The sequence below is a fragment of the Amyelois transitella genome, chromosome 9 (assembly GCF_032362555.1).
Source record: "Amyelois transitella isolate CPQ chromosome 9, ilAmyTran1.1, whole genome shotgun sequence".
Lineage (NCBI taxonomy): Eukaryota > Metazoa > Arthropoda > Insecta > Lepidoptera > Pyralidae > Amyelois > Amyelois transitella.
The window spans coordinates 2,834,896-2,858,428 of record NC_083512.1 but is presented as its reverse complement, the minus strand read 5'-3'; the positions used below and the strand labels follow the sequence as shown (position 1 = coordinate 2,858,428).

The following is a 23,533-nucleotide window of genomic DNA, read 5'->3' as shown; positions in this document are numbered from 1 at the left end:
GTTTGCCGTGTGGTTTCCCATCACCAATATAAAAAAGATTAAGACTACTCCATCTCATTTACCATAGATGTCATAAGAGGCGACTAAGGGATAGGCTTATAAACTTGGTTTTTTTTATTTTAGGCGATGGGCTAGCAACCTGTTACTATTTGAATCTCAAGTCAAACTATTGGCTCTGTCTACCCCGCAAGGGATAAGGTACTTGCTATAATCCGGTGTCAATTTAAGAGTGAAATAAACACAAAAGTTTTATATAAGATATACATAAATAAGTACATACATAAATATACTTCAATATTATTTACATAAGCAATTGAGACTTGATCAAGACTGTTGGCCCTGACTACTCTGCAAGGGATATAGACGTGACTATATGTATGTAAGTAAGAGATAATGAATCATTCCGCCTTTTGATTTCTAATATGTGAGATGGTCCAGTTATTTCTTGTGCTGTGTGTATACATACATACATACATACCTACATAAAATCACGCCTCTTTCCCGGAGGGGTAGGCAGAGACTACCTCTTTCCACTTGCCACGATCTGCATAGATAGATAGATACTTATAGATACTTCCTTCGCTTCATTTGCATTCATAAACATAACTCTCTTCATGCAAGCTCATGTGTATACTTATATACATATCTTTATACCTATAGTCTCCTGTTCAAAACCGAATTAACATAATTTCATCCCCAGGTGGTGTACACATGGAAGATGGACTTCAACCGCAGTACCCTGGGCGCGGCCACGCTCCTGGTGCCGAAGACGCCCACTCCAGCACCCTCGTCCACCACCATGCCGATGTGGGCCCACAACTCCTGGGTGTGTCTCTTCGCCGCCATGTTGGCTGTCGCGATTGGCGGGAACGCCATTGTTATATGGATAGTTACAGGTGAATTTGATAAGCCATATTCAGCCGCTTGACTTAATGATAGAACTGAGTGAATTATTCAAATTATTTATTAGATCTTCAGATCTCTTGAAGCCTACGACTATTTCACACGTATCTTCCTCAAAAATTTTCGTCTGTACAATATTCTTCATTTTATAAATACATACATACAATCACGTATATATATATATCCCTTGCGGGGTAGACAGAGCCAATTATCTTGAAAAGACTGATAGGCCACGTTCAGCTATTTGACTTTAAGATGGAATTGAGATTCAAATAGTGACAGGTTGCTAGCCCATCGCCCAAAAGAAGAATCCCAAGTTTATAAGCCCATCCCTTAGTCGCCTTTTACGACATCCATGGGAAAGAGATGGAGTGGTCCTATTCTTTTTTCCATTGGTGCCGGAAACGACACGGGGCATATTATTATCTTTTTAAGTATTATTACTAAAACCAATACTAGAGGGTTGGAAATCTTGGAAACTTTTTAGGTGAAAGATTAAGCAACGATTTACAAACGATATACATGGACTGCACAATTTATAAATTTTTATTGAGTTTTTTTCTCTTATCATTATAATTAAAAGATAATTTTTAACTATATTTTGTAATTAAAACAGATTTTAATGTAAAAAAAGGAAATTACTATAACTAATTTAATAAAGCAATAAAATAATGCAGTAACTTAAAAAAAAAACTAATACAATGACGCAATAAAAGGAAATACAGCAATCGATCGTGTCTATTTCTGATGTCTGTACACCGACTGTGTAATTTCGCTATGTTAATGTGTACATTCGCGAACAAAATTACTTACAGTTGTTTTTAGAAACCGACAACACATCAAACTTTACATATAAAGGCTGTTCACTGAAGTTTTAATTATGAACACAATTTATGCGAAAGTAGGTACACTTCACAGTTAAACCACTAATCTTCATATCAGACCTTCGTCTGATACTTCAGAAGTCCGGAATAGGACATTTTTAATTAATTTATTTAGTAATTTGTGTACACAGAAAACATCAAGAATGATAAACACAAGAAACAAAATTACATAGGTTCTGGTTATTTCAAAAGAAATCTCTTCCACCAGACCCGAGATAGGAGACATGATGGAAAGGGTGGTAAGCGTGTCATGTTGTCTTTGTGTATCCTCTCGTCAGTCGGCGGCCATTTTGACTTTTTAGGTACTTACGAGTACGTCGTTTGAAGTATCAAATTACGACCGGGTACATCCGGGTACTTTAAAATTACAATAATTTAATTTCAAAATAATTACTATCATTAAAACTTATATCTACAACATCCTTATAAAATAGACCATGCAAATAAAATAATAACGTAAAAATAGAATTTGTTGTTAAATAATTATTTGGAGTTCAATACCCCGTTATGGAATTTTACCCCATTTTAATAAAAAAGTAAGAAAGAAAATCTTGACCCTTGATTTTGGTTTGTATGACTGCTTTCCTTTTATAGATGACATTTCAGTTCTTTTACCTAATCAGCTCTAATTAAAATGATTACAGCCTCTCCATTACACTTACACTTTATCACTTATCAGTCCTCATACTTTACACCCTCTCGTCGCTCAAAACTGACCGACACACGACCGACCACAACTCTGAATCGCATTGAATATATCAGACAAATAGGATGAATATGTGACCACATCAATGCTAATTGACTTACAAACCAGGTTATATGATAATACATACATATGGTCACGTCCATATCCCTTGCGGGGTAGACAGAGCCAACAGCCTTGAAAAGACTGAATGGCCACGTTCAGCTATTTGGCTTAATGATAGAACTGAGATTCAAATAGTGACAGGTTGCTGGCCCATCGCCTAAAAATAAGAATCCCAAGTTTGTAAGCCTATCCCTTAGTCGCCTTTTACGACATCCATGGGAAAGAGATGGAGTGGTCCTATTCTTTGGTATTGGTGCCGGGAACGACACGGCACATTACATGATAATGTAAGCAATATTACAAACTTGGTAACTTTGAGGTTTGTTTGTAAGAGCTAATTTTTAGAAATATTAAACCAGTCGTGAAAATTATTTTACTTCAAAAGGGACATTATCTGCGAGAATTTCATACAATATAACACTTATTGACGTCACATCAATTAAATCTAATTATATCTACCTACCGCTTCCAAAGCGCATGTGTAGAAGAAACTGCGGAACAAAGTACACTGCAGCTTTAAGTGTCCGTCAGTTTTCACACATGTATGTCACACACATCTTTATTCTTGCGGGTGAGACAGGGGCAACCGACTCGAAATGAAAGGAATTAATATATTTTGCTTCCAGACCAACATGTATACTTAGGTACACAAAATCCTCGCCTCTTTCCCGGAGGGATGGGCAGAGACAACATCTTTCATATATTCACTTGCCACGATTTGTGCGTACTTCTTTCGCTTCGTTCACGTTCATTATTCTCTTCATGCAAGGTTGAGCATGATTTGATCAAGGAAGCTTTCAGTACTAGTTTCCACGCGTAAGAACATTCCATATCCATATATTTTCTATCAAAGGAACATAATTAAGTCAGAGGGAATAGATGAGTGTAACTCTTTGACGTGTAACTGAATTTTAGTAACTAAGCCACCTGCTTCCTAATTTTACATAGAGCGCGCGTTAGGTTTCCAGAACACAGTAAGTTTTCTTACCTACAATGAGTTAAAAATAAATATAATTTCATATGTAGGCAAAACTAATAATAATTATCTATACATTATTTTATTTTGCAACCACACGCCCTTTCGTATTTCTATCATACATACATAATCACGTCTCTATTGTGGCGACATCTCTACGCCACTCGTCACAACATCAAATCACACAACAACTGTCAGTCATCGCGAAGAAATTGACGCGCTCAGCCAATAGCAGCGAAGAATCTAAATCGCGATTTCAGAGATTTCACGGATTGGAGCTATATATACAACCTCCGACACAACATCGTCGGAGCCGCGGTTCCCCAGGCATAACACCTAGCCTGGCGGAAGATCTTCCCTTTGGTGGCGGTCGAGCCGAATCATCGCTCCCGCTACATTGGTGACCCCGACGTGATTGGAAGCAACCTTCTTCATCTTCAACTCCAATCCTCAGCATCACTCCTCACTCTGCAAGCAGTCTCACAGCAAGCCAGCAACAACTGGGTATCGCAGCAGATCAATCGCAGCCGACTCACCGAGCTTCCTGGTCCTGTCTCCACCCGCACTCACTCTCATCGACTACAGCGACCGACACATCTACCGCAGCCCACGCCTGGATTTCTTCGACGGCCGCTCTTCTCTCCAGCGTGGCAGCTCTGCACGATATCTTCCGGCGCTAACAAGTCGACTTCGCTCTCTACTGTCTCGACTCACCGCAGACTACGAGCAACGCAACGGCTCACTCCTGACTCACTAGGACTTCGAGCAACTTCCGACTCACTGGAAGATAACTGGCACTTGCAAGCTACAACTGAAGCACAGATTGCACAGCAAGATCAAGACTTCAGACCTCCGGTCTTGGGGGGGAGTACTGTGGCGACATCTCTACGCCACTCGTCACAACATCAAATCACACAACAACTGTCAGTCATCGCGAAGAAATTGACGCGCTCAGCCAATAGCAGCGAAGAATCTAAATCGCGATTTCAGAGATTTCACGGATTGGAGCTATATATACAACCTCCGACACAACATCGTCGGAGCCGCGGTTCCCCAGGCATAACACCTAGCCTGGCGGAAGATCTTCCCTTTGGTGGCGGTCGAGCCGAATCATCGCTCCCGCTACATCTATCATTTGCGGGGTAGACAGAGCCAACAGTCCTAAAAAGACTGATAGGCCACGTTCGGCCGTTTGGCTTGATGATAGAACTGATATTCAAATAGTGACAGGCTGCTAGCCCATCCCAGCCTGAAAAAATAATCCAAAGTTTACAAGCTTTTCCCTTAGTCGCCTTTTACGAAATCCATCACATACAAAAATATGTTCTGGAAACTAATTTGTGAATGGTACGAAAAACTTTGATTTTCCTTTCACCGGAAGTTTGTCTGGGACGGGAGCGATTTATTCCGTTCTTTCCAAAGTATTTTCCTAGGTCATTGGCTTTTGTCGTGAAAATTTCGGATAGGGATTTAATAAAAACCAGAGTATTTTCGGATCACAACGGATTGTGCCGGAACAAACTTTGTGTCTTAGATGTTCTGAACACACTTGCGACTCGATGCGATGCGATGCGACAGAAATAATAAAGAGAATAATTGTTTTATACATATTATAATGTATATAAATGTATATATTATCCATACATATAATAACCATCCACGCGAAGACCAATATCCGCGCGGACGGAGATTCCCGGCACCAATACGAAAAAGAATAGGACCACTCTCTCTTTCCCACGGATGTCGTAAACTACGACTAAGGGATAGGCTTACAAACTTGGGATTCTTTTTTAGACGATGGGTTAGCAACCTGTCACTATTTGAATCTCAATTCTATCATTAAGCTAAATAGCTGAACGTGGTCTTTTCAAGACTGTTGGCTCTATCTACCCCGCGAGGGATATAGACGTGGCCCTATGTATGTATGTATTATTATATTTTCAACTTCTATAGATTGAAATTTGGTCAAATGAGCGTGTAAATTTGCTTCTAATATTCATGAGATAGCTTTTTCGCAAGATAATTTGAATCTTTGGAATTTTTTCTTAATAAATAATTCTTTTAATTGTCTGATACCTACCTATATATAAAGTCAGATAACAATACCTACTTTAAATAAGTTTTTTGAATCTCAATTCTAATATTAAGCCTAATAGCTGAACGTGGCCTTTCAGTCTTTAAGAGACTGTTGGCTCTGTCCGTGTCAAGTCGTGATATTTATGAATGTATGTATGACCAGATGTATTGTTACAGCTCACCGGAGAATGAGAACGGTCACCAACTACTTCCTAGTGAACCTGTCATTTGCTGACCTCATGATGGCTTCGCTCAACTGTCTCTTCAACTTCATATACATGTTACATAGGTGAGTCATATGTTATAAAGTTCCATTTCAGTTCACTATTCGAATCTCAATTCCATTATGAAACCATACAGCTGCACGTAGCCTTTCAGTCTTTTTAAGATAGTTGGCTCTGTCTACCCCGCAAGGGATATGGACGTGACTATATGGATTTCTTCATTGTCTGCACTATACAGCTATGATATTACCTATAAGCCATCACTAATTGTTCTTCAACAATTCTCTAGCCAAACACCATGGAAGATTTAAACAGTTCTCCAGATATAAGTGGAACAAATTTGCAAACATACCGAATTCCGACAATCTCGAATGTAAAGAGCTCGTTCCTCTCGGCAAATTGAACTTCAGGACTTCACAAGAAATTTTTAGTACCCGTATGTGGTTAAAGTATTTGGCCAGTATTTCCATTAGACGATTACGTGAGTGATTTGCGAGTTCTTGATAAAATTTTGGGTTGAAGGTTCAGGAAATGAGCTCTTCATCTACTCTTTAGAGTTTGAAAGAGCACAAAGCGGTATAAAGATACCAAATATATATCATCATCAAGCCTTTTACAATGAAAATTAAATGATGAAGACTTCATGGTTATGTATCATTAGAAACCTCCTGGAGTTAATTCCAGTTAAATTAATACCTCTATTACAGAGCCAATGGCCCCTTTTAACCTTAGCCTTATTGGATCACGGTAAAAGGTGCATTGGATAAATATGCCTATTCTCTTAGTCGCCTTTACGACATCCATGGGGAACAGATGGAGTGGTGGTCTTATTCTAAAGTGGAACCAAATGGCACAAAAATGAAAAGCATTGTAGGTATCTAAATTAATTCAGTTTATGTTCGCAAATTTTAATCCATTTGAGATGAAATCCAAGCCATACCGTTAAACGTGGCCGTTCAGTCTTTTCAAGACCTGTTTACTGTTATCTGTTTACCCTAAAGTGTCTCTAAATATCAAGCCTTTTAGCTTGACATGGTTTACGTCTATAAATCCTGTAGTTATTGGCTCTGCCTACCCGGAAGAAGATATAGATATATGTTTTTCTATTGTGAAGTCAGATTGATGAGGGCTCAGGTGCGGAAAGATTATGATGTACGCGTGTCAAACGCGTTTGTAGCAGGACGAATGAATATGGACGAATATTTGAAAATCTGTTTCCCTTATTAATAACCCGTTGTTAAACTAAGCGCGGCCGTTAAGCCCAGGTGTTCAGTCCATTATTTCTTTATGTTCATAGCAGATAATTAATATTTATTAATTTCATTGTTAACGTTACACAGACATTTTGAAACGACGTTAATAAGAACCGTCCTAATGATATATTTTTCCGACTGTGCTGGAAGAGAGTTAGGTAATAGATCTGACCGTATGTATGTGTCAATATGACAGTATATGTTTACTTTCTGGTACAGTATTCAGTCTTTAGAATTTGTAGTATTTAATTTTCACTTTAAATATTTCTGTGATTTGAATTCACCAGGCCCGCATAGCAAAATTTTTGTAATACGTAATTTTTCAAAGTCATAACGTAAAACATAAAAGGGTGACCATATACTTGTAATATTGAATTTGAGTTATATAACTTAATAAAAATATTTTTTTTTCTTAAGATGTGACGAAATTATAGCAAAACCGGAAATTATGGTGTATTTTTTATTTTGAACTAGCGCTTTTATTTTCGGATAAAAAAACCACAAAATAGATATATGTCATATGACTCTACAAAAATCACTGAAATCAAATGTATAATTTGAGTACATATTTAAGCGAAACTACGCTGTATAAAAATTTGCAAAGTAGTAAGTATTTTTGAATCACTGAAAAAAATAAAAACCTTAACAATGGGATTTGTTAAGCCGTTAACCAAAACAACTTGACCTTACAGAATCCGACACGAAGACGGTAAACGCTGAGATAATGACATTTTGTCCACAAGGTCCAAAGAAAGGGAAAATTAGGGTAAAGTGGAAGCAATGGAGCAATTTGTCAAGTGGTGGGCGTCACATGGTACCCAAACGGGTCAGTGTTTTTGTTTTTATCCGACTTCAAAAAGACAAGTTGACCTTTTTTTGATCGATTTTCGGCATAGACAAACTATCACTGTATCCGAATGTCAGTTCCATCATTAACCTATCTAGTCGATAACGTGGCTAGCGAATCTAGAGACGTGATGTGTCTCTGGTATCCGCTGTAAGGTAGTGGTAATGTCTCTGAGTTGACGTTTGTGGGTTCAATTCCGACGTATAGTCACGTCTATGTTCCTTGCGGGGTAGACAGAGCCAACAGTCTTGAAAAGACTTGGCCACGGCTATATTACTTTATGATGATTTCAGGTTGTATCTTTATTTGTTGCACAATTCCTGCTGCGGCTTCTGCATAAGTCTGCGGGTCTGAATCGGTAATATCGACATTAATTACAATACTGTAACTACGAAAGGTCAGTAAGTTAATAAAAGTCGGTAAATAAAAAAATGTTCATCTATAGTTTTTTTTCGAGACTTCAGGAGATAGTTAGACTTATACCATGATACTTCCGTTTCCCCGTCACACTAAGCTCAATAGCTAAAATTACGCCCACGTTCACACGGCAGAAAATATCCCACAATACATACGTGACAACGAACAAGATGGCTCCGGTCGAAATATAGAATTTTATTGAAGGAACGAAGATTTCTAAAAGTGAATTCTCGGAGCACTACGTCTGGCATGTAACCTGAAATAAGATTTGGAAGCAGACTTTAAAGGCAGTATTGTTATTTTGAAATCACGTGACAAATCGAGTATATTATTTTGGTTTACTCTACGTTCGCCTGAAAGTACATGTATACATACTTATAGTCACGTCCACATCCCCTGCAGGGAAGACAGAGCTAGTAGTCGTGAAATACTGATAGGTACAGCTGTTTGGCTTGGTGATAGAATTGAGATTCCAATAGTGACAGGTTGCTAGCCCATCGCCTACAAAATAATTTATGACTCAATCAATTAGCGTCGATGCTTATAGGAGTTAAAAAGAAGATTGCATAAAGCCGTCCACAACAATGCCACACTTTATCCATTGGGTAAAAAATCAATCCCAAAATTTATTCTTCTGGAAACATCATTATTTGAGTTGAAAAATGAAAGATTCATGACGAGAAAATTCCATTGTTTTTAGATCAACGATTATTGCAATGACTCTGCGTGTAGCAAAGTCATCTAAGTGTTGAAATTTTATTTTTTCATGATCCTCTTTATCGCTCGCTGCCGTTAGAAATGTTTGTGATCGAGAGAATTTTCCAATAATGATTGTCCTATTCTAGACTTCCATATGGTTTCCGGTATTGTCATTATAAAACCTTACAATCGAACATGGCCTTTGGGAATTTTTAAGGACTGTTGGCTCTGTCTACCCGGCAAGGCGATATAAACGTGATAATACGTTACATACATACATACATATGGTCACGTCTATATCCCTTGCGGGGTAGACAGAGCCAACAGGCTTGAAAAGACTGAATGGCCACGTTCAGCTATTTGGCTTAATGATAGAATTGAGATTCAAATAGTGATGGGTTGCTCGCCCATCGCCTAAAAAGAATCCCAAGTTTGTAAGCCTATCCCTTAGTCGCCTATTACGACATCCATGGGAAAGAGATGGAGTGGTCCTATTCTATTTTGTATTGGTGCCGGGAACCACACGGTACGGTAATATGTTTGTATGTAAAAATGAGAAGTGAATAAAAATTATACCATCACGAATGATTCTCTCCTGTGAGTTAGCCTGGAAGATCCCAAAAGGTCACTATTCAAAATACCTACCTACCTATTTGGTAAACGTGTGACATTTACGAACCTTGAATCGACCTTGTTTGTTGAACATTCTCAATCTCCATTTTAATTATTGGAAATTCTATTTATTGCCCGTCGCACCCTCCAACTATAATTGAAAAAAAAAGAACTGACGAAATTTATTTTACTTAGGTAATATCCCCAACATTATTTAGTAAGCTTAATAACAACATAGCACAATTGAAACTATAATTAATTTCCAAACAAAATGAAATGTCAAATAGAATATTAATGAGCAGGTGCGATTCAAGAGACGGGTCAAACCATAGATATCTGAGTTATTTGTAACAATAGAAATGCCATATTGTACTTGAAACCGTGTAATTCCCGGAACTTAAGAATAGGACAACTCCATAACTTCCCTATGATGATGAGGATGTTGTAAAAGGCAACTTAGAGATGGGCTTAAACTTCGGACCTAAAAGAAGAGCTTTAGGCACCGATGGGCTAACCTGCTAGCACTATTTGATCTTCGATTCCATCAAGCTAATTATTTTTTCAACACTGCTGGCTTTGTCTACCCCGCAAGAGATATAGACGTGATTTATTTATGTATATATGTACTTGCAACCGTGGGAATGATGTGTCGTCGTCTTTCCATCGTAAGCGGTTTTCTGCGTAGATGTAAAATTAAGAAAAAAATATCAGAATAATAAATAATGTATATGAAACAAATAACACAGAGTAAGTTACCCTCGATGTAAGCTCGAAATAAATACACATATAGAATTTAGATGCATTAATAAAACGTTAAGGAATAATAGCTATCAGTTGCGACATCACATACGCCAGTACTTACCAGTTCTACAGTCTTAAATTATTCCAAATTCTATGCGTCGGCCAGTCATATATTAACTTGAAAACAATTGAATATTTCGTGTGGAAGTCTCTTAATATTACACGAGTTTCCTATTGATTACAATAGTTTTAGTGTTATTAAATTCTGATTGCCGTGACGTCACGCGATTTCCATGAAATCGAAAATTTAGTTTATTACAATGACATAATAAAGCCCCTTGTGGCTCAAGTAACGGCTTATTGTTCGAAAAATCGCTATAAAAATTTTCTTAGTATAAAACGTTTGAATTTGTAAAGTGACGCAATTAGTTAATAAAATTTAGTTTCCATTAAATAATGTAATTTAATTTGATTTGATTGAAGTTTAATTTTATATATTATATGTTAGTTCATTTATAAATATCTGATATAAGTGTATTTTATAAGAATTTACTGCATCGAGTAAATAACTTACATGTCTTACATGAATCATTTATTTATTTATGGAAATGAATGAAATAAAGAAATATTTACTTATACAATATAATGAGTGATGTTTCAAAAATGGACGTCTACTTACTATGTAAGATTTATTCACACTTATAATCCACACTATATAATATACGAGATAATATATAAAGCACAAAATCTCAATACTACCCACCCTTTCAGGCTGTGCTAACCTTATGTATCTCAATACTTACGTATATTAAATAGTTGAACAAACATACAAATATGGCCCACTTCATCTTTCCACTTACCACGATCGCTGCATACTTACATATACGTTCAACTTTATCAACTCTCACTACTTTTTCTAGAATGTCCCCGATTTGAACAAGGCACGTTTGTCGGCTTTTCCATTCATACTCGCCTTTTATGTACCATTGTGATATAGGCATCAAATTATAATATCCTGTTAGGTATATAGAGATTGTATCACTAATTAAAACGTTTCTCGGAAGTGGATTATGAGTTGAGACGGCTTACTTTAGGGATTATTATTACAATATCGAAATAAGCAGGAGCAGACAAATTATTTCTTAATTGTTTGAACAATTTCTGGAGTGTGTGCTTGTTCTAAATTTGACTTATTTTCTATTTGAATGAGGAATAATACTAATCAAGTGACGTAAGTAAGACGAACCTTACGATACCTAGACGAACGTATCTTGATCAAATCTATGTAATGTTGTGGTATAATGGTCAAGTATCCAAAACCGTGGATCTTGAAACGACGGGGATGTGAGAGTTGCGGGGGTAGATACTAATATCAGGAAAAAAATAAGGATTGTTGGAATGGGAAAGCCTAGACAAATGTACCTTCATCAAATTGATGAAACCGACGAGCTTGCATGAATAGACTTCTGAATGTGGATGAAGCGAATGAAGTATGCATGAAAGCGGCAAGTGGAAACATGTAGTCTCTGTCTACCCTCCGGGACAGAAGCGTGATTTTATGTATGTATATGAAGCCCTTTCGTTACAGAGAAATTTACCATATTAACTGACACATAAGTCGCTCATCTTGGCGTGATCCCATTAAACAATAACATCAAAGTTTCCTCGTACAAAATGCTGAAGACCATGAGAAATTTCAAATTGTCACCAAGAATAGCTGGATCTATTAATCTGGCCCACGATCAGCAAACTACGTTATTAACTTTCGCGTTAATTAATTTGTGGTTCTGGATGTGAGCCCTGAAGTTAAATAGGTCTCGAAACTTCTATATGACCTTTTGTGGGTCCTTGTCTGCTAAATTAATATAGCCGGCATTTAATCTGAAAAATAAACACTTTGTGAAAATGACGCTTCGAGGAAATTATTGGACTTAGTTTGTGAAGCTGTTTTATTTTTACTGGAAGGAGTTATATAAATTTACTTCTTAAAGATCGACATACATATATATAATCGTTTAAAACGTCTTTATCCCCTACGGGGTAGACAGAGCCAGCAGTCCTGAAAAGACTGATAGGCTACGTTCAGCTGCCTGGTGTAATGATAGACTTGAGATTCAAATAGTGACACTACTAGCCCATCGCCTTAAAGATGAATTCTACGTGATTCTGAAACTTAACTTCGACAAATGTTTCTGTGCCGGATGAGCAGCCGACAGAATGGTTCGTTTATGAGTTGTTCAACGACAAAACCTTTCCACCTAGTTTATAAGCCTATCCCTTAGTCGCCTTTTACGACATCAATGGAAAAGATATAGAGTGGTCCTATTATTTTTTATTAAAGATCAACTGAGTTACATTATTAAGTTTAATAGATAGTTTGTAAGGTAACTCTCCAGCAATCTCCCTATATTCTTTGTCTGTATGGATGCGCTAATCTCAGAAAGTTGTGAACGGATTTTGTTCCGTTTAAAATATGGGAATGAGGGATTTCTAAGGAAGGTTTATATTTATAAATGCTTATTGTGCAAAGTCGGGGCGGGTCACAAGTGTTCTTATAAACGCAAATCTTTGAAAATTATATAGATAACATCTGTTGTTGAAACAAATGTGGATTTATCCCACATACTTGCTTAATATCTTCGTCGCTTATTAGATATTCATAGTTATCAGATATCCGTTTTGATACATGATTGTTGACACAAATCTTTAACTAGTTCAGCATAATATCAATAGCTAATTGAATTATTTACTAATCAATTCTGTTCATTCAAATTGATATCTATAAATTTTACTCGTGTAATCTTTGGGCTTTGGGCGCCTATAATTTTGTCATTTGATGTAGGTAAATTGTATATATATTTAACGATTATACTCTCATAAACCCTAGACTTAGATACCAAAATGTCTAGGTCTAGATTGATAGACCAATTTGGTTTAACGTTCCAGTAAACCTTAATAAGTACATACGATCTATAAAGTTAATGTTGTTGTAATGTTCAGATTTATATTTACTAGATAGAAAGTAAAGTAAAGTAAAAGTAATTAAAGTAAGTAAGTAAGCTTAGCTTGACAAAAGGTTCCTTGTCTTATAATCAAATCAATTTATATGTTCTCTTAATAAGTTGTTGCCCGTGACTTCGGTCGATTATTTGGTAATTTGCGAATATCACGGGAGCTGTATTATTTTTCGTCAAAATGGCGAAGTTGTTTTCGGTAGCGAAAATGATTTCTTTATTAAAACTTTTCATACAGATGACAAATACGTCAATACCCTATCGTAGTTACTCTATAATATGGGTTATACGCCAAAGGCATATAGGTTACAAAAAAGTAAAAAAACAAAGCCAAGTCCGCGTTTAAAGTACATAATTATTGGTGAAGATTTTTGAAAAAAATATAATATCGAAATAATAGTTAGGTTTTATTCCAACAACATCTGTAATTTACTATGTTTAAATTACTAAATCCAGACTAGTACTTATTATAAATGCGAAAGTAATTTTCTTTGTTATCTACTTGTACTCTCTTCACACGTTATCTACTAAACCAATCTTCTTGAAATATCGCATATATATAATTCAGACTATAGTTCCCGTGGTATTTGCGAAAAACATGTATTTATACTTTTGAAGGTGGCGCTAATTTCGCGCGTTACAGGGTGATTGTCCGATAGAAAACCCATACGAATCTCGTCTATAGAGCACTGTGTAAATAATTCACAAACATTTTTCTCGCCCTATTAAATATCCATTTGCAAAACGATTCGTTTCCAAGAAATATTTAGGGAACCTTTCTGTAAAGACAAAGGTTCACTTAAGAATAATACAAGGCTTCTGTATTGTGTGAAACAGTAGAATGCTTCATTTCTTTTTTATGTTTAAAATAATGTTAAAACAGAGTAGGGAAATCCCGGGCGATTTCTTGCTGACATAAACAAAAACAGGAATTTAAAATTACTGTTTTTGTTGTTCCCACAGGAATAACTGGAAATAGAGGGTAAACGCACATACATACATATGTCGTTTTCCAAGATCTTAAGTATAATTTATACTATTTTATCTCAAAATCAGTTTAGTTGTTTAATTGTGAGGATGTGACAAACAAATTTACTTTTATACATCAAACATCTTATATTTGAGACCATTTCTTGTTAGATTTCGCATTGGTAAATTTCGATACGTTAAATACATTTACAACTACTCTCATTTTGCATCGGTGTCACACACTAAGTGAAACTGGTGACATCAAAATAATAACCTCAGTATTCAAAACATTTTGTTTAAATCAGATTTCCTCAACCATTTACATGGCTGACCTCACTCTCATGATCACTGCTTCTAAATTAACCTCTTCTCTTTGAAAGAAGTATATTTGCGAATTAATCAACGACCTTTTTCGTGAAAAGGGATATACAAAGGGTCAACAGTAAGGGTTTGAGGTATGTTTAATTATGTAATTAAATATAAGTGAGTCTTATGTTATTTTATGTGAAGGTTCGGGTTATTTGCTTTGACTAAATACTTTCAAACAAGAAGCCTTAAGTTAACATTTGTACGATTTTTCATGTCCATTCCATTTCCGCTGGTTAACTTGTATTATGATTTCTTGTTATTTTGTTACTATTTAAACATCAGTTCCATCAAAAAGCAAAGCTGAATGTGGCTTTTCAGTCTTTTTACTTTCGAACTGATGATGGTCCGATTTTGTTAAAATTATAATGTAGATCGGTCAATATAATTTTAAGATTTCGAGATATTTTTTTAAATTATTTAAAAATTATTAGTGTTCGCGAACTCTAAGTTCACCGCGAACAACTTGTGACAGTGTAGCGATTTATTTTGAACACCAATCAAAATTTACCAGCTGCCTGACAAAACAAACAATTGAACAAAATATCTCAGCACTCCAACTTGAAAAAAATCAGTATCATTAACACTGAAACTCGGGACAAACGAAATTTTTTTGCGGCCAACCGACTCCACTCGCAGAGGCACTCTGCCTGATGAATTAAATAAATGTTTGTTTTTGTACTAGAGAACATCCGTGGTTCCAGTACGTAAAAGCGAAAATCTCCTTGTTCTTCATTTCTGCTTTTGCGGGAATTTCACGAAAATCTTTCTTTGTACACCTTTTAGATCACATAAGCAATCTATTTGCCAAATTTCAAATCTCTAGACTTAACGGTTTGGGGTTTCAACATAATTTTAAGAAAAATGCATGATCTTATAGTCATGCTTTGGGTCAACAGTCAATTTGTTTGATTCTATATTAACCTCCATTTACATTTAAGTACAACACTACACACTTGGGATTTTTCTAGGCGATGCGTTAGCAACCTGTCACCATCTGCTAAATTAAATTCCATCATTACCCGTCCAGCTAAAAGTGGCCTTTCAGTTTGTCGAGAGACTGTTGGCTCTTTTTACGCCGTAAGGGATAAATACATGATTAAATATGTAGTTATTTTTAATTAAAAAGTAAAAGTACTTAAACATCAGTATTAAAAACAAATCTCAAGCCTGTCATTTCAAGGCTGTTGGCCACATCTGATATACCCGTAATAATAAGTATGTACGTACATATATACTAAGTTTAATGTTTTGTTTCAGCGACTGGGTGTTCGGAGTGCGTTACTGCCAACTTAGCAACTTCATAGCCAACGTGACAGTTGCCGCTAGTGTCTTCACACTGACAGGGATATCTTTTGACAGGTAAGATTTTGGAACCATTCTGGATCTAATTCCGCGTCGTGTCATGAAGGAAAATTATATTGTATTGAACTAGGTCTTTGACACGGTTAGAATAATTATCATTATATTATTTTTTTTTTTTAATATTTGAAGGTCCTAGGAAACGGTCGTAATAGAATAGATTTATTTTCAAAATTGGATACAAGGTATCACTTATTGACGTCACATCACTTAAATCTAATTATCACTACTAGTTGTTAGGTTTGTTCGGAATATTAATAATCAATAGATTTTGATTGACTAATCTAGCGACTACGGTAACAACAAATTCCAGCAATAACACGTAGAGGTCGTTGTTTCTTAATTATCGCTTACCCGGCCTCCTAAGCGAAGTTCTGCATCTAAGCGCTTTCAATTTTCTCTATGGCGTTCCATACAAAATTTCATTCATTCAATCTTCCTACATAACGCATTACAATTTCTTTCTCGTCTCGTCAATTGTACGTGACTCCATAAAGGGAAATTTCTCAGAATATGGAACAATTGTGATAGAATTTAAAAAGAAAATTGCCTGTTGGAATGGTGCGATTTTTCTTAGTGTTTGTGTTCATGAATGAAATTTGGACGGAAAGTAGTTCTTACTTAAATTCTCGTCGCTGAACGCACGATCGCCCGTCATGAACTTTGTATTTTCCTAAAGTGAAATTGTTTTCTGTGTTTTTTTCCTTGAGTGTAAGCTTCAGTTTAAAAGTCGCGCTTTCATAAAAATATAGCTTTTACTGACAGATTTATTTATAGTAGGGAATTGGAATGAGTAGCGTAAACATACTTATTAAGAAATTCTAATTTCTCGATTGTTTTATATATTTTTTATGGATAAATATTTTTTTTTCTAATTTATAATCTCTGTTAGTTTTAATTGTTTTACTATTGCTTACATATTTTGTATTCGTTTCATGTTGTAACTTCACAGCATAAGTGTAAAACAAAAATTAAAAGTGACCATTTTTCATTCGCGGTATTTGATTCCAAAAATCAATCGAAACTTCAAATTTGGACAAGGTTTGATAGCCTGTTGCCGATCCGACAAATTGAAACCGACCACGGTTACAAAGTGATTTGTTATTTCTAAACTAGTTTTTGCCTGCAACACCGTCTGAACTAAAATTCTCGCTTTTTTACTTCCCATAGGTACAAACAAAATTTGGCTTTGTGTTTTTTTTAAGTTTTAAACTTTCATTCATTCAAGTTTTATCAATATTTCAGTGGTTCAGTAGTTTAACTAAACAAAACAGACTTACGTCAGCATTTAGATGTATTTAGTTAGGATGGGATTAGGACAATACATATTTGAAATCCATTTTATGTAACCGATTTCACGAATGTCTTTGTTAGTGGAATACAAATACCAATACTATTTGGGCCTGCTTAAATACTAGATATAAAATATTACACGCGTAAAATAACGCTCTTATAGTAAACGGAATTATCATCCTAAGCGCGAAATATTACGTAGTAATTTTTTGCGTTATTTAAATAATTATCACTGAAAATTTCATAAAATTCAAAACCTGTGCATGTAAAAATTTTACCTCCTATAAAATTTACAGGAACCACACGGCACTATGCAGGGTGTCTGGTAAAACGTTTCACATTTAAAGACATTGTAAATTCTGAACACGCTTATCTTTATAAAATACAATCCCAACAAAGTACTTACTAGTAATAAGAAAATTACTGCACAAAGTCTTACAATGTTTGGACGTTTGGAGAATGGACGCTGTGCGCTTTCTAAGCGCATCCAGCGAGACGGCTCGACTTTACGTCGTCCTTAGAATTCGCGCCGCCCGCTGGGGTTTTCACGATTCTTTAATTTAATTGGATAATTAGAAAAAAATATAACCCTCAATTTGTCTAATTACTTGAAACGAGAATCAGATTATTGGAATTCTTCTTTAAGGCGACAGGCTAGCAACCTGTCACTTTTTGAATCTCAATTGTATCATTTAGCCAAGCAGCTGAACGTGGCCTGTCAGTCTTTTTTAAGACCGTTGGCTCTGTCTACCCCGCAAGGGTGTAGTCGTGATTATATGTATGTATGTAGAATCAGATATTTAGTGCCTCTTTTCTATATGCCAGACACCCTGTATATTATTATTATGATAACGTTCAGAATTTACCAAGAACTGGGTATCAAACTGTCTTCAGCGCCCTTTGGGAAATGAAGTCTTAGAAGTGTTAGAAATAAGTCGAGCGACATTATCAATGGGGCTTAGTCCTTTGAACTTAGTTATTCTATGTCGACATGATATGACATTGAGTTAAATAGGTGGAACTCACTATGAATACTTGATTTTGACGGAAAAGAAAATAATTTTGTACACGCAGTGAGACAGCCACGCAACGCGTTTTGATTTGTCTATTTCAGTCATAAATCAGATAATTTTTCATGAAACATTTATAGCCTTACATAATATTCTAGTAGGTCGTGCTTTGAGTTCTACTGATCATTGTAATATGATTCATGATGTTATCAGTTGTAAGAATTCTGAAAATAATTTTCTTGGATCAGGAGAGATAAGAAATGATAACAAATTAAATGTTAATTTTATTCAGTTAACAACCTGTCACTATCTGAAGTTTAATCCCATCATTGTGACATCCAGGTGATCGTAACTTTCAAGTCTTTGGCTCTGTATACCCCTTAAGAAATAAAGACAAATGTAGATTTAAGTTTCATTCTTTTTTCTCGTGGCGTTAGTACCGGTTACATCCTCACCATTCTGGAGAGGAGCCCGTAGTGCGCCTTTACGACCATGATACTGGATTGAGTGGAGTCAGGTATTAATACGAATCGACTTCCATCTGACCTCCGCCACCTTTGTGGGCGAACCTAACTCATAATGGATCATGTTTACACACTCATTTAGCTAAATGTGGAGGATTCCTCATTATGTTTTCTTTTACGGTAAGAACACCGGTAAGCACAAAAACTAATGTACGTAACTCAGAAAAGAGTCACTGGTATGTACGAACTGTGTGGAGACACAGGTTCAAATACTACCTCTAATATGTGAATGTAAAATGCGTGATGTATGCATGTAATGCAAATAAAATCACGCCTTTTTCCCGGAGGGGTAGGCAGAGACGCATTACTTGCAAGCACCTTTACCCTTCGACCACCGACGGTCTAAATTTCATTCACTCATTTTTAATGTCAACAGGTACCAAGCCATCGTGAGACCGATGAGGCCGAGGATGTCCAAGACTTGTTCCCTGATCATGATCGCACTGATCTGGGTGGGAGGCATGCTGTTAGCTATACCCTGCCTATTGTACTCCACTACCAAGGAATATAAGTAAGTCTAGAATGTTTGTAATACATATGTCTTAGCGATACATATTCAGAATACTAAAACGATGTGTTATAAATCATCGGATAATCAGATGCATATTTACCTTAACTAATATTTTGGCTAAGAATGTACGGAGGCGGCTCCTTGCTTTCGGGATTAGAATTAGTTAGATATTAATTATTAGAACAAGAAATTGAAACATCTCGTATATAAGGTATGATAAACACCTTTATAAACATAAGTGATGAATGATCATATTTATTAAAAAATTACCTACCTACCGGGATTCCAGAATTATACCGCGTGATTTTTTAGTCAGTACAAAAACTTTCTGAGGTTATTCAGACCATCAAACAACTTTCACCATAGGGTCACATTAAGTGTATCAATGCCGAATCCCGGAATTATTGGGGTACAGAAGTACGTTCCATACTAACCCAAACGCCAACTTTATTAACTTAATATGCATCCGAATATCCGATCTCTGGTTATAAAGTTTTATTTCAGTTTTTATTCTAATTATTAACCATAATTAATTAATTAATCAATTTAATTGAATGTAAAGAGGGAAAAAATAAATAAAAATTACGATTAATAAACTGATGCCAAGAACTCTGGCTGCATTCCCGCGCTGAATGGTAACCGCTGTGCACGAAACAAATTTTCGTCACAAATCCGTTCATTAGAACTTGTGTATCATTTAAAAGGAACATTTGCTTAGTATTCGTATAAAGTATGATTCCATATTGAATTATACTTGTTCGCTAGCATCTTTAAGACTACATCTGAAAAACTAGTTACGAATGAATATTACCGGCTTCATATTATGAACTAAGTTAACATCATTCACACATAGTTTTCGTGTTTTTTTTTCTTAACAAATATTTTAAATATCGCTCAATCCTTTTGTTATACAAACATTGTATAATTTATCTCAAACGTGATGTGTAAACATTGTAGATAGTTCCCATTTGCACTCTTTGTGTGAACGTACTCATCCCTAAAATGTTCCTACACATTTTCATTTTCAACAAAAGGATTGAAACGCTATCAATATTACGGGGTTCTTTTTAGGCTCATTTGATGTGGGTCAGGCAGATTGCTGAAGAAAATATAAAATACGGTCGAATTGAGAACCTCCTTTTTTTGGAGTAGGTTATAAATTAAGTATCTGCATTGAGAAATGTAAACTAGATTTCTGAACGCCGTGCTTGAAGTCGGAGATTCATTCTACTGGATTATTTTCCATTCTTCGTTTAACGTGGTGATCATTCAAGGTTTTGAAACGCAATCTGAAACGTTCCACGAGTAAAACCGATCCGGCTCAGATCCATTTAAATTTTAATTTAAAACGTTTTTTCTTTTCTTTATTTTCTTTCTTGCCATTACGTATTCCAAACCCAATGCCTATTGTCGGCTTTAAAACAGAGATTTATATGCTTTGCACGCTGTGCCAGGTAAAAATCTATAAAAATCACATTATGTTACTTACAGTTTCAAAAAAAAAAATATTAAAAATATTGAATACGCCTACAAGGATTAATTTATTGGTTTTCTTTGTTTCCTTCGTAGGTCAGTAGTTTAGATATTAACATCTAGCTCGCATACCTATAGGTCGTTGTTACGAAAGCCGATAGCAACAAACTTTTCCGTTTGTTCCCAGTTCGGATAAGAAAAAGAAATTAATATTTGCTCATGCTCGTCGAAAAGGATAGGTGTTATGAATTTTGTAATGAGCGAAAAACAGTGAAGAGAAAACAGTAAGAAAACCTGCTCATTCTCGCAATCAAAACGTAAGCTGAATTTCTCTGTATGACGCACATAAGTTCTGCGTATGCGCATCATATTATCTATAACGCCGTGTCGACGCCGCGTAGGCGTTAGACCACGACTTTCGAAAGACGCCGTGTGGGACCCTTAACAAGATCCAGTCATCTAAGACAGTGGCAAAAAACTTCAGAGTCCCAATTCTGAAATGTGGTCAAAAATTAAAGACAGATCTTCTATTTTATGGAAGGATATGACCGCAGACAACGTGCAAAAGATATCAGTGTAACTAAAGGTTAATAAGTTTGTTTCAATTTATTTATGCATTGTAAACGTTTTAATTATGATCTGTTGACAACACTACTCAATCATTAAATTGATTAACTGAATAAAAAAGCGCAGCTCCAATATTCTCTCCATAAAGATATACCCAAGTCCCTAGTTTTAATTATTTAATCATATCTTGTGAACACCCCTTACGAAGGGTTCATATAACGACGCACTGTAATTACATGCAAGAATTCCGTAAGGGATAGGTAGGTACCTTTATTAATAAATTTATGACCCATTTTCCCTGAAGGCATTATTTGTGTCGGGGACATATCTGAAACAGGTTGATCAAAGTTAGAAAATTTTAGTTGTTAGATTGAATGAGTAGAAAAAAAAATCATTTTTAACTAAATCTAAAATAATTGGGAGCGATTACTAAAATTGAAAAAAAAAAAAACTAACTGGACCAAAATCCACACACGCACACACAAAAAGCGAATAAACAAAACAATAAACTTACTTTCGCATTTATAATATTAGTTGGGATTAGTTCAAAACAATTGAAATCTATATTGCTATCAGAAAAATGTAATCTGTATGTAATAAAATAAATTGTAATCTTTCACCTCAGGTCTAAAGGAACCCTGAAAACCGCGTGCCTATTGTCCTGGCCTGATGGGCTGCCTGACGTCTCCTACATGGATTTTGTGTAAGTGATTATTAATACATCTTACTAGCTTTACCCGCAGCTTCGCCCGCGTGAATTTAGTGGCATCTACGAAAAAGCTACGCAGTTAAGGCCATCTACAAAAACATTTTGATCATCAGTAATTTTCAACTCAGTCTTTGAATAAAGGCCTTATCGCTTACTCTGAAATTCTGAACTTTGAAAAATACATCTTAGCAAAGATTCCATCATAAATTTAAAACTTGTCTTATTTTTCCTTTGATCGACATGGCCTTTTCCTCATCTAGAAATTGATGAATATTTAATTATGAAGCCATTGCATTTTGAATACCTAGTCAAAGATAAATTTACTAATTAAGTTCGAGTGTTGTTTACATTTAAAATAGAAGTTAAAAAGTCAGTTATTTCCTTAATTACTAAACGAGGAATATAGGGAAATCAAATAATTTTTGTGGCATGTGTAATTTTTTTCAGTTTATACCACTTATTTTTAAAATAAAAAGAAAGTGAAACATGATGTTATTATGCAATGTATTATCAAGCTTTATATTTGATTAGCTTTCATTAGGTTGTATGTTATTCTTTTCAAGAAAAAAAGTACATCATAGGCGTATTATGAAACATTCTTCAGTACGGTAAAATAGCATGTGACTACATAAAATACTCTTGGAAATTTTCTACGTAAAGTGTACTAACAAATTGGCTTAGCGAAAGAATCTCTCACAAGCCCTCGTAATCCGTTAGAGACTGACTTTAGTATTTTAGCTCGCATAATACCTAGACTTCAAGAAACTGAGGAACACTTAAAGCACTTTAATTTTATCTAGTTATGTTTTTAACTAACCTCTCAAGCTATTTCACAGAGATATTTTTCCGTGTAATGTTACATTTTTATTTAGAAAGGTTGATTTTCACTTTTGTTTTGCAAGAAATTAAGTGGACGTGTTAATACGGTTTCGAATAGTTGACTATTACAAAAATTTTATTATACCCAGTAAAAAGGTTAAAAAAAAATCATTTAAATACTTATCTCAAAATTTTAAAGCTGTTTAGGTCAAAAGGTACCTATGTGACATTTCTAATATAACTCTTGAAATGTAATACGCGCGCAGTATGTAAAAAAATAGTTTGTTATTTTAACCTATCGTGACCTGCGCAAGGTCTACAAAGTTGACTTGTAGCATGCATATTTGTATAGTCATTTACTGGTTTTCAAAGATATGTTCAGACATACTGGAAGAAATTTCTTTAATATTAATTCTAATATCGGGCATTCGCCCTAGTGCAAAGTTTTCCTTGCAAATATATAAATAACTTAAAAT

At 35.4% G+C, this 23,533-nt stretch overlaps 1 protein-coding gene across 1 annotated transcript in view; it reads left to right on the top strand.

Moving 5' to 3' along the window:
- Window positions 1–718: 718 nt before the first annotated feature.
- The window catches only part of LOC106140643 (tachykinin-like peptides receptor 86C), a 43,545-nt gene continuing 20,730 nt past the window's right edge, over window positions 719–23,533 (top strand). The window contains exons 1-5 of the mRNA XM_060945748.1: window positions 719–896; window positions 5,825–5,936; window positions 16,050–16,151; window positions 19,355–19,489; window positions 22,155–22,232. Coding sequence (XP_060801731.1) covers window positions 719–896; window positions 5,825–5,936; window positions 16,050–16,151; window positions 19,355–19,489; window positions 22,155–22,232 — 605 coding nt within the window. The remainder of the gene's footprint in view (window positions 897–5,824; window positions 5,937–16,049; window positions 16,152–19,354; window positions 19,490–22,154; window positions 22,233–23,533) is intronic.